The 12447-nt window shown below is 40.8% G+C and overlaps 1 protein-coding gene across 1 annotated transcript in view; it reads left to right on the top strand.

Annotated features, from left to right (window-relative positions):
• The window catches only part of EGFL6 (EGF like domain multiple 6), a 37970-nt gene extending 25792 nt beyond the window's left edge, over window positions 1-12178 (top strand). Inside the window, exons 9-12 of the mRNA XM_065675735.1 lie at window positions 5443-5523; window positions 7496-7582; window positions 8960-9225; window positions 12083-12178. Coding sequence (XP_065531807.1) covers window positions 5443-5523; window positions 7496-7582; window positions 8960-9225; window positions 12083-12178 — 530 coding nt within the window. The remainder of the gene's footprint in view (window positions 1-5442; window positions 5524-7495; window positions 7583-8959; window positions 9226-12082) is intronic.
• The last annotated feature ends 269 nt before the right edge of the window (window positions 12179-12447 follow it).

Here is a 12447-nt window from a genome sequence, read left to right as displayed (position 1 = left end):
CACAGCTGTAGATAAAAGGCTCAAAAGATGTCAGACATCTGGCAAATGTAATTCTTTCAGAGGACAATGTGATAGCAGAGATGTGGCATATTTCTTTGAGGTTAGTATAGTGATATACTGTACATATAGAAATCTAGTCTTCATCTTACTACCTCTCATATTCTGCTTGATATTTTTACAATACCGTTCTGGTTTTCTGGTTTTTGTTTTGGTTTGGGCTGGGTTTTTTTATTCATGGACTTTGAACACAAGAAACCAATGTTAGAAAGACAGCAAGTACCATATTTGTGAGAGTTCCCACATGCTGCAGTTTCCAGCACTTTAGAATTCCATGTGTTAGAATTACAAACAGCAAGTTACTTTTCCCAAATTTTGTGTTTTATTTTGTTTTGACTAACTAGACTACCTAGGCAAAACCAGGCATAGACTTGTTCCAAGGGAGAGAAAAATCAATAGCCATAACAAGAAATAAAAGTTGTCCACAATTAGTACACTTAAATACATGGGTGCTTATCTATCCATTATGTATATTCTGATATATATATTATATATTCTGCTATATATCCATTCTTCCAGTATAGCTGCCTCAGAAAGAGCTAAATGTGATGCCACAGATGATTTATAAGAAATACAGTCCCACTAACAGAGGATAAAAAAAAGAGAATTAAAGGTTTAAGGATAGCACATGCATTAATTCAGACAAATGGAAAATTACTTCCAAGCTACAAATGAAGCCGTATTTTTTTTTCAGACAAAAATGTCATTTCCAAATGCACTACAAGTAATTTTATATATGGCAGTTCCAAATCAAAGAGGTGAAATCAAGTGCACATAATGGAAAATCTGTTAGCATTTTCAGTAAGGAAAATCTATCAGCGTTTTCAGTAAGCTCCTTTAGCACTACAGTCACCTACCAGTCACCAGTGCTTTTGTACTGTTCTGAAGGGTGCCCATAAAACAGAGATCCACAGACCTATTCTGGTGACCTTCTGGAGTGCTTTTCCAGATGTGCTCCTGAAGCTTCCTGTTGCTTTTGTGATCTCATTGGCCCTTAACTGACTTCTAGACTGACTTGAGGGTCTATCTAATGGTACTTTTCAGGCAGACCTGAGCTAGTTCCAGGTGTTCCCCAAGCAATCCCAGTGCAAGACAGCTCCAAACAAGAAGTGACATAGCCAGAGTTGGTGCAACTGGTAGAGCAGTGCTAACAGACCTGTTTGACAGGCAGAGTGAATTGGTGTCTGCCTTCACTCTGTGGAACTGATGTGCCAGTCCATCTGATCATCTAGTGAGGGCTACACTCAGTATTAGTACACTAATACTAATTATACCCACACTAATAGTACACTGCTGTACACTCTACCAAAGGATATGCTTGAACCTCACTAGCTCTTTGCTGTATCTTTTAGTGGCAGTCTGTTACCTTTCTTTGCTATCTAAAAGTCCTCACACAGAGAGATAGCTAGAAGATAGAGCTTGTAGTGATAGAACAAGGGGCAACGGGTTAAAACTTACACAGGGGAAGTTTAGATTGGATATAAGAAAGAAGTTCTTTCCTGTTAGGGTGGTGAGGCACTGGAATGGGTTGCCAAGAGAAGTTGTGAAGGCTCCATCCCTGCCAGTGTTCAAGGCCAGGTTGAACGAAGCCTTGGGTGGGATGGTTTAGTGTGAGGTGTCCCTGCCCATGGCAGGGGGGTTGGAACTAGATGATCTTAAGGTCCTTTCAAACCCTAACTATTCTATGACTCTATGATTCTCAGATAGCTTTCAAATCTCATCTATTTCATTATCCACAGCACGTCCTGGTAAGCCTGGTGCTTTTAAAGTAGAATTCTAGTTTTATATATAAATTTGTTTCTAAACCCCCTTCATGGCACTCTATTTAGGCACATTTACTTATACTAGACCGATATCACAGCACTTTTTTTTCAGCACTACTTTCTCATTTCCTGAGATTATTGCTAAGAAGCGTTTCCATGATTGCAGGCATTCTCAGTTGTTTCAGAGTGGGTCTGTGTGAGTCCTGTTATTTTGGGGGAAAGCACTGTTAGCCTGGTAGAATGGGCTGGGGCTGTTCTATTTCTGCATAAAGTCTCTTTCCTTGCTGCAGATCCTGATACATAATACAGTTCATAGGATCACAGAAGGGTTTGGGTTGTAAGGGACCTTAAAGATTCTCTAGTTCCAACCCCCCTGCCACAGGCAGGGATACCTTCCAGTTGACAAACTACATCTAACATGGTTTAAAGAGATTCCTCTTCCTCAGAACAAGGGTAATACTCAGATGTATCTCACAGACAGCAACCCTGAATTTCTTGCTGTTGCAAGAACCTGTGTCAGCAACAAGGTGGCTGCTCTAAGGACCAGAACATCACCAATTACTTATGCTCAGATCACCACAGACATTCATAGACACAAATCTTATGGAAATTGTTGGTAGCCAGTTACATAGGTACCTCTCAAGACCTGGGCATTAGTTCTCTCTGCTACTAATTCCTGTTTATTTAAGATCAAACCATCTTACCTCATAAGAGCACCATGCTGACCTTAGCAGTTAAGAATGTGTGGCACCATGATATGAAGGATTTTATATGTAGAGATTATATAGTAGCTAAGTGCTGCAGACAATTAGGTGGGTGGGCACCAGCAGTTCAGAAAGAAGGATAGACTGTGCTGTGCATAAAATGAACACGTGAACTTTTCTTGGTCAGTCTGTCCTTAGAGAACATGAAACAAGGCCTCCCTTTCTGCAAGCACCACTTTTCAGCAGAAGAGCTGAAAGAGTAATCCCAACTTCTGCTTACTACTTAGGAGGGGTAAACTTTAGATCTTAGCTATGTCCAGTGATGGTCCGATGTAAAATGTAGGCACATTCAAAGAAGGTTTATTGGAAATCTTTCTGTAACCTGAAGCTTACAGTTTCTTATAACATGCAGCTGGAATCTTCTAGTAAGTGGAGAATGTGAGTATAATGGCTGACTTGGAAAACAAAAATAGATTTGGATACAAAATCTGTTTTTTCTTTCTGTGCATGACAGTTTTTCACATGAAGCGTCTGCAGCACACATCTACACCTGCATGTATATCCATCAAGTAAATTCAAGTGTAATTCAATAACTCAATAAATAAATCATTCTGACAGCTGTTGTCTTTAGCTAAGTCGCTCTGAACTGATCATATTTTAATAGCTCTCTTAATTTTGGCAAGGATTTTCACAGCCTGGGCCTCTTCAAGTATGAGGCCAAGGCTATGGCATGACAGTAAACTTAACACCTAATCTCTATATGCCTGTTCCTCAATGTGTGTACATAGACATGTATTAATTTGGAGAAAGATATATTAATCCTTGCCTTAAGTAAGAATATTATCCAGGTGATTCAAGCAATGGTCTGGGTGAGGGGAAGGCTGCAAGAGCAACAAGAAAAGACACGCTCCTGGCAATTCATCAGAAAGCTTGTAAGAATGCATTAGTCTCCCTTCTTTGCTCAATTCAGCACCTCTGGAAGTACCTTCAGGGCCTCTTCATTAGTGTGTATTTTCTCTGGTGCAACACAGAGCAATTTTTTGTGAGTTTTAAAGGAGAATAAAGATTAAGTCTTTTGGCGCTAGGAGGCTCTGGATTGTATTGTAAGTATATTCTGAAAATTGAGTATGTGGTTACAACTGTAAGTTGGAGTATGTCAATAGAAAGCCCAAGCTCAGTGGAACTCCCAAGCTCAGAGAACAAACTCCCCTCTGAAGAAATGTGCATGCGTGTGAAAGTAATGGCTTTCAAAATATTTGGCATTTATGACTTTCTAATAGTTTGCATGATATAATGCTGAGTAGGGAATAGTAATTTCCATTTCCATATCTTCTATCATCTGGCACTGTTGAGGAAGTCTGAGCTTGTCCTAACATTGCTGCCCACGTGGTGTAGCTGAAAAGTAAACTTCAGTCTGTCAGGCTTTCCATTTCCACTAATACTTTCTGTAAGCAGTAATCCTCACTCATTTTCTAAAATGGCACATTTAGGCTCCTGGTTTTGTAGGTGTGTACCTATATATCATAGGTATCATCTGCATATGTGCTTGCAAACGGTAGAATCTTCTGCAAGTGAAAGCAGTGAAAGCTGATCTTCTTATCTCTTGTGTGATTAGTTACTTACACAAGCTCTGCACAAAGAACTTGAGACTAATTATTTTTCTTTTTTAGTGAGTGCACTTTTCTATTAATCACCTAAAATAGCACAAAAGAAGCCTACTCACAGAACTTTAAAAATACTTAGGATACTTTAGAGTATTACTTAGAATAAATAAGAGTTTGCAAACTTCTATATCTTTGTAGCTCTTCAGACAGGAGAGGCTTTGCCTTAGTCTCTGAGGCTGCTGCTGAAAAGTTGTACTTCTTGAGTAACTACCTTCTTTAGGCTAGTATCTTAGAGAATAAACCTAACATTCATTGTCCTAGTGACAGGACAAGGGATAATGGGTTCAAACTTAAATAGGGAAGATTAAGGTTAGACATAAGGAAGAAACTGTTTACTGTGAGAGTGGTGAGGCAGTGGAACAGGCTGCTCAGAGAAACTGGGGCTGACCCATCCCTTGGAAGTGTTCAAGGCCAGGTTGGAGAGCACCTTGAACAACCTGGTTTAGCGGAATGTATCTCTGCCCGTGGCAGGGGTGTGGAACTAGATGATCTTAAGATCCTTTCCAACTGTAACCATTCTATGAGCCTATGATTCTATGACCGTGCTGCTGTACTAACTCTTCCAGTTTGGCACAAGACACATCAACTGATTTTTACAAAAGAATTTACTCAGGGGTTTCCACCAGGACTGGTTATCAAAACATGAGGCTCTGCTTGCCAGCTGTTGCAAGGACTGTGAGGAGAAGGTCGCTGCACCTTTTCTTCCCAGCAGACAGCATTGCTGATCAGGTCTGAAAGGGAGCATCTACCCCAGCAGAGAGTACGGCTTCAGAAAAATAACGTCTGGGGTTTCTGTTACAGCAGCACTAGCTATCATTTACCTGAATACAGGGCTCTGGCTTTTGATCCCACAGTGTTCATGGCTTTTATAAAGCTTCTGACAGTTTTTGAGGCTGTTGTGGGCAAAGTGCTGCCAAACCATTGAGTTCTTGTCTTCACAGGTACTTTGATCATTAGCTGAAGTTTCATAGCAAGAAAGCAGATCAGCACACCTCAGAGAGATCATGTCGAAGTTTTATGACCTTGTGAATCTTGTAGCTTAGGGCTTAGAAGCTGTAGTGCTGTGGAAAACAGCAATTTTAGCAAAGTTTTAAAATTCAGTGTCTAACTGGGGTTAGGAATGTGAGTTTGGTGGTGGAGTGGAAAACACATATATTGAGCTATTTAAATAACTCATGGCAACTGGTATAATGGAAGAAAATTCCATTTTCTATTTCCATGATGACTCAGCACTTGACAAATTGCTTTCTATAGTTCCCAAGGTGAAAGAAGCAGCTGTCTTTGGCCCTCTCCCTGCACAGAGGAAAGCTCCAATGTCAAGACCAGAGCAAGAAGGTAGATTATTCTTATTCTACAGTATTTATTTTCATGTGTATTGTGTGTTTTCATGACAACCTATATTAGCCAAGCCAGAATAAGTTAAAAGCCTTTGACATAAAAGGTTTGGTGAGTGTGTTAGAGACATTATATGGCCAGACCATTCTGCCAGTTCCAATGTGAGAAGCTGGTTTTGTGTCCTTTTCAGAACACATTTTAAATGTTTATAAACCATGTACAGGAAGTTCACTCACATTGAAACTTGACTTGTAATTGAATTTCACTTGCAATTTATTTCACAGTCACGAAAAAAATAAAATCATTTCTATAGTCTATAAAATGAAACCATGTTAGTAAAGTGTGCATAGCACACAATACGCCAATGTCCTTCAGGCATATTCTCTTGGTTTTTCCCCTGGTCCTCTGTCAGAAGCCAATAGGAGTTTCACTTGAACAAGACTGAAGAAATATTTACCCTGAATTTTAAATGGCTTGGCTATGAATTTATGATAGTTCCCAATTCATCAGTAAGTCCTGTGAATATCAGCTTAAGATGATACTAGTTGTTCTTTCTCATGTTAAAAAAAATTGTTGCAAAATCAGTCAGGGGAGCATACAAGGTCCAGGATCTGCCAGTTTATGTACAGAACTTAAGCTTCTGCTATACCTTAGGAAAGTGCTTCATGCGCTTTCAAACAGAAAATTTCACTGCCTGTTGGGGATTATAACAGACTGAGTGTAGCTCTGCTCAAAGCAGATTAAAGGGCACTCCTCCTCTCTCTCCTGGTGGGAAATAGTTTCTCTGTGATCCACTGAATCATAAAGCTGACTATAAGGACCTGCTTATGAAAGCCACAGGAAAAAGGGCAGAAACCAAAAGGGAGTACTGAGAGATCGTATTGATCTGATGCATTTACACGGTAGTAGCATCCTCTTGGGGAGTAAACAGCCAAGTGCACAGGGGCTGAAATGCTGGGATTGGCTGTAGCTGAGATTATTTTTAGGACAAGTTGGTTTTCACCCCCCCCCCCCCAGATATTGACAAATGCTTTCAAATCTTAAAGAAAACAAAAAAAAAAAAAAAAAAAAAAAAAACAGACAGATAGATAGATAGATAGATAGATAGATAGATAGATAGATGTGTTGGCTGACATTAGGGTAAGATTCTGCGGTTTTTCCAGTTCAGAAAGCAGTAGTTTCAGGAACAATGGATTTATACATTGAAGCTCTCTAAATGTCATGTACTGCACTTCTGTGTATCATGATAAAACACATTAAAAGAGCAAGAAGGATGCTTCTTTCTGAGGAAATTCAGATGGCTGATCTGTCGTGGTTGCATTGCGCAGTGTTTCTTTGTTCGTGTAAGACTTTTCATCCGTAGTCATGAAGGTTGCAGTGTGCTCTGGGTGACACCCTTTTTCAGTGTACTCTAAAGGTCAACTGATTTAGGCTATTTCCAGGTCCATATCGTAGGAGTATCGAGTGCTGACATAAAGGATTACTCCCATGGGAGGCCAGTTTCTCTCTTTCAATGGATAGAGCTGGAGCCTGAGCATCTCAGCTAGAGCAGTGTAACAAACGGAGAGAGGGGAACTCTAAAGTTGGCAGATCCCAAATCATTTATGATGCTAGAGTTCAAAACTAAAACCTCCACTATACCTGGCAGTCAGCAGGTACTCAGTATACAGAAGGCACAGCATATAAACTCATGTGCAGAAGTGAGACTGGCAGTAAAAAGACGCAACAGATTTGTCTTTCTTTAACTCATGTAAGTGAAAGAAAGAATTGCTACATAAATTTTAATGCTTTGCTTTTCTGCAATTTCACCTAGGTCAGTGCTATCTGAACTCAAATTGTATATGATTTTAGAATGACCTATACATTAATAACCAGATGAATAAAGAGCAAATGATTCCTATCAGTACTTATGATGCAGTGCTCCTCTTATCTCTGAGTCTCCATTGCCAAGTTTGGGGTTTTTTTTTTTCAGTTGATTGTAGCTTCAGTCGAGGAGTCTGTGACTGGAAACAAGATGCTGATGATGACTTTGACTGGAATCCTGCTGATCGAGATAAAGGTATTTAAATATCTGTCTCTAGGTATGCTTAGATTTGATGGCTCATCCCCTCCAAAAAAAAAAGGGGATGAAGGAGAAAGCAAAATCAAGAATTAGCTCTCCCATCAATGAGTTATCTTTATAAAAGAAAAAAAGGGCCAGAGGATGCTAGGAGTGGAAATTGTTTCTTTGAAATATCAGTGACAATTGGTAATCAGCAACATATTTCAACACAAATGAATCAAAGATGACAAAAATTATTAGAATGTAACTGTTCAGAATTGTAAGGTACAAGGCAATAGAAACCTTCTTAGTTATGTATGCATTGTGTCTCTCCAAGACTGGTAGGGCATTTAACTGCACTCTGCCGTTTAGATGGATATGGCAATGTAGTCACTCACATGGCTTAGACAGCACTGTGATAACTGCTTGGAAATCTCAAACTCTGCAAGACACACTAATGACAGCATTCCTCAGAATGAGCCCAACACAGGGAACTATTCAAGAACAGCTGATACCTGACCTGATACCAACAGCAGCCCTGCTAAAACCTGAGAAAGAGCTCCAGGAGTGCAATGTGTGACTGCTGTGTAGGTGGACACGTGTGGCTGAAGAAACTTATTTGAAAGGATGTCTCTTCCCCTGTGACACAGGCAATGTCGCAATAGTCGCTGCAGTAGGGACTGGTGGATCCTGCAGATCTTACAGGCCACTTGTTCCAGTTCCTACACACACATTGTCTCCCTCTTCCCTCACAGTCTTTCAATCCCAGTCTTTCTTCACTAATCCTCCCTCTCCTCCTCCATATATTTCCTTCTCCCCAAGTTCCTTCTCTGTACTGTAATTTCCAGGAAGACCTTATTCTGACCTTACCCTGTCTTCCCAAACTTACATCTGCTAGTTATGACTTTGTTTATGGGCCCAGATGTTTCATCCCTTTCCTTTATCTGTTTGTGTATACCTGTCATTTCGTTGGTCCCCCAGGATTTGTGGAACAAAAAACCATTTACGAGTTTATCATCACTGTAGAGAACAGTGGAAAAAGTGTTATCTAGCTCAAGTACTAAAAGGGTCTGACCACAGAGGCACAGCAGCATGTTTCAGACTGTTACATTTGGAAAACTGAAATGGTTTTGCACTTAAAAGATAGTGCAAGGAATAATAACTGTAATTGCCAGTGAAATATGAACTCATCTCCCCTGTAAATTGATCTGACTTCCAGCAGTGCAATTTTATTCCTTGCAAAGTATGCTTCCTGCTGCTTTTCTCCAGTTTGATTTTAAATTATTCAAGTAACACAGCTTCCATGCATTTTCTTAGCAAATATGTATTCAGTTTACTAATAATGGACACAAGACCATTAAAGATGAATTTACGGGTTTTTTTTTTTGTTACAAGGCGATGGGTACTACATGGCAGTTCCAGCTTTTGTGGGGCACAAGAAGGATATGGGGCGTCTAAACCTTCTCCTCACCAACCTGAAACCAAAGAGCAGCTACTGCCTGATTTTCAGTTATCGGCTTGCTGGTGAGAGAGTGGGGAAACTTCGAGTGTTCCTGGCAAACAAAAGACCTGCTCCTGTCTGGGAGGAGAGCAAAGGAAAAGATGAAAAATGGAGAACTGGAAAAGTAGAGATATTTCAGGGGGCTGAAACCACCAACAGTGTAAGTATAACACAATTTATAAGCCAACTGTCATAACCAACACGACAGCTCAATTTCATAATCCTCAAGTGTTCCACCAACTGTTTTATAGGCATCGACTACTGGCAATTGAAATGCTTATCTGAAATGGGAAAGAGGAGCACACATTTTAGGAGACAAAAAAGTTATTATCTGGTTGTAATTTCAGAACTGAATTACCCCAGTTGGTTAGAACACTGATGCCAATAATCCTGTCATTTTGTAGAAAACCTACATCAGATCATAAATTAACACATGCAATCAAAATCTGTCCTTAATATCTCGTGCAACAGAGGCATACATACATGCCTGGAAAAATGAAAATTATCTCTTTCATAGGACAGGAAGCTCTTAAACCACACTAGATGAGACCATTAGAGCAAAAGGAGACATCATATATGACCAAGGGTGGGCAATAGCCTTAGGAGCAGGACATACTAGCCAACAGGGAACACTGTGCACTAATGTATGCCTGAGAACTGCCTCAATAAGTACATCAGCAATTTTTCCTTGAAATTCTAGGGCCTGGTTCTCATGTATGTGACTGAACATGTTCAGTGCTGTGTAAAGGCTTTTACTGTATAATTGAATACTGTGAGTATAAATTAAATGTAACCCCTTCCCAAAGTTCCTTGCACTGCTAGAATGATGCAGAAAAGCCCTTACATAAATGAGAATCAGACTATAAAATAAAAGCTCAGGCATCCTATTTGTAAAAATAAATCAACTCTTTCTCTATAGTACACATAGAATCTTAGAATCATAGAATAGTTAGGGTTGGAAAGGACCTCAAGATCATCTAGTTCCAACCCCCCTGCCATGGGCAGGGACACCTCACACTAAATCATCCCATAGAAGGCTCTGTTCAACCTGGCCTTGAACACCACCAGGGACGGAGCTGTCACAGCTTCCCTGGGCAACCCATTCCAGTGCCTCACCACCCTAACAGGAAAAAATTTCCCCCTTATGTCCCATCTAAACTTCCGCTGTTCAAGTTTTAACCCAGTACCCCTTGTCCTATCACTACAGTCCCTAACGAAGAGTCCCTCCCAAGCATCCTTGTAGGCCCCCTTCAGATACTGGAAGGCTGCTATGAGGTCTCCACGCAGCCTTCCCTTCTCCAGGATGAACAGCCCCAACTTTCTCAGCCTATCTTTGTACGGGAGGTGCTCCAGTCCCCTGATCATCCTCGTGGCCCTCCTCTGGACTTGTTCCAGCAGTTCCATGTCCTTTTTATGTTGAGGACACCAGAACTGCACACAATATTCCAGGTGAGGTCTCACAAGAGCAGAGTAGAGGGGCAGGATCACCTCCTTCAACCTGCTGGTCACGCTCCTTTTGATGCAGCCCAGGATCTGGTTGGCTCTCTGGGCTGCGAGCTCACACTGAAGCTGGCTCATGTTAAGTTTCGCATCAGCCAGCACCCTCAAGTCCTTCTCCACAGGGCTGCTCTGAATCTCTTCTCTGCCCAACCTGTAGCTGTGCCTGGGATTGCTCCAACCCAGGTGTAGGACCTTGCACTTGGCATGGTTAAACTCCATAAGGTTGGCATCAGCCCACCTCACAAGCATGTCAAGGTCCCTCTGGATGGCTTTCCTTCCCTCCAGCGTATCAACCAAACCACACAGCTTGGTGTCATCGGCAAACCTGCTGAGGGCGCACTCAATCCCACTGTCCATGTCGCTAGCAAAGATGTTGAACAAGACCGGCCCCAACACCGATCCCTGAGGGACACCACTCGTTAGTGGTCTCCAGCCGGACACTGAATCGTTGACCACAACTCTTTGTGTGCAGCCATCCAGCCAGTTCTTTATCCACTGAGTGGTCCACCTATCAAATTGATGTCTCTCCAATTTAGAGACAAGGATGTTGTGTGGGGCAGTGTCAAACTCTTTGCACAAGTCCAGGTAGATGACATCAACTGCTCTGCCCCTGCCCATCAGTTCTGTAGCCCCATCATAGAAGGCCACCAAATTGGTCAGGCAGGATTTCCCCTTAGTGAAGCCATGCTGGCTGTCACCAAGCACCTTGTTGTTTTCCATGTGCCTTAGCATGCCTTCCAGGAGAATGTGCTCCAAGATTTTGCCAGGCACAGAGGTGAGACTGACTGGTCTGTAGTTCCCTGGGTCAGCCATTTTCCCCTTCTTGAAAATGGGGGTTATATTTCCCTTTTTCCAATCATGGAGAACTTCACCTGACTGCCACAGTTTTTCAGATATGATGGCCAGTGGCTTAGCAACTTCATTCGCCGGCTCCTTTAGGACCCGCAGATAGATTTCATCAGATCCCATGGACTTGTGCACATTCAGGTTCTTAAGATGGTCCCGAACCAGATCCTCTCCTACAATGGGCCTAGGGTCCTCATTCTCACAGTCCCTGCATCTACCTTCCAAGACTTGGGAGTATAGTACATAGAGTAAAAATATGTATAGAATATACACTGAAAAACTAACAATCCTAACAAATACATCAAAAATGAACAGTTGTAATGTCTTCTAGAAATGAAGTGCACTCACAACATATACTGTTATAAAACTTCATTATTATGACAGGATTTCACTCATTTGCCTTATTTTTTTTTTTTTTTTTGTACAATGGAAATAAGTAATCTTATTACCAGCATCCATTTGGTATTGTAAACCTGGGCAGGGGATTATAAATCTAGTTCAAATAATGCAGAGAAATTCTAAGAACTGCAAGGATTTAAGTCATAAAATTAATCCTGTATTGTCATAAAACATTCCTCAGATATAGTATTATAACTAATTAACATTAGGAATTGCTAAATGGTCGGATATATTACATTTTCATTCTTAAAACATCTCTTTTCTTATGACAGGTCACTTTTGAATCAGAACGTGGGAAGGGCAAAACTGGAGAAATCGGAGTGGACAATGTTATACTAATTTCTGGTCTATGCCCAGAAGATACCTGATACTGGATATTTGAGTGTACCGGATTTAATACTATTTTTAATGTTTGCCTTACTAGTAGTGTATTTCTGTATCATTTTGTTCTTTATAAAAAAAAAAAAAACAAAAACAGAACCATAAAAACTGTGCATTGAACTTAATGCAACAATGCAAACAGAAAAACTGACATGTGCAAGATGCAGAGTACACTTTTGTAGGAGTTATTCTAATTCTAATACACTCTTTGAGGGTAGCAGTACAGTATTTTATCATTGAAGGTCAGGGTTTCTAA

Source organism: Lathamus discolor, chromosome 4, assembly GCF_037157495.1.
Source record: "Lathamus discolor isolate bLatDis1 chromosome 4, bLatDis1.hap1, whole genome shotgun sequence".
NCBI classification, from domain to species: domain Eukaryota; kingdom Metazoa; phylum Chordata; class Aves; order Psittaciformes; family Psittacidae; genus Lathamus; species Lathamus discolor.
Note: the sequence above shows the minus strand (reverse complement) of the source record. Positions and strands in the feature narration are given on the sequence as shown.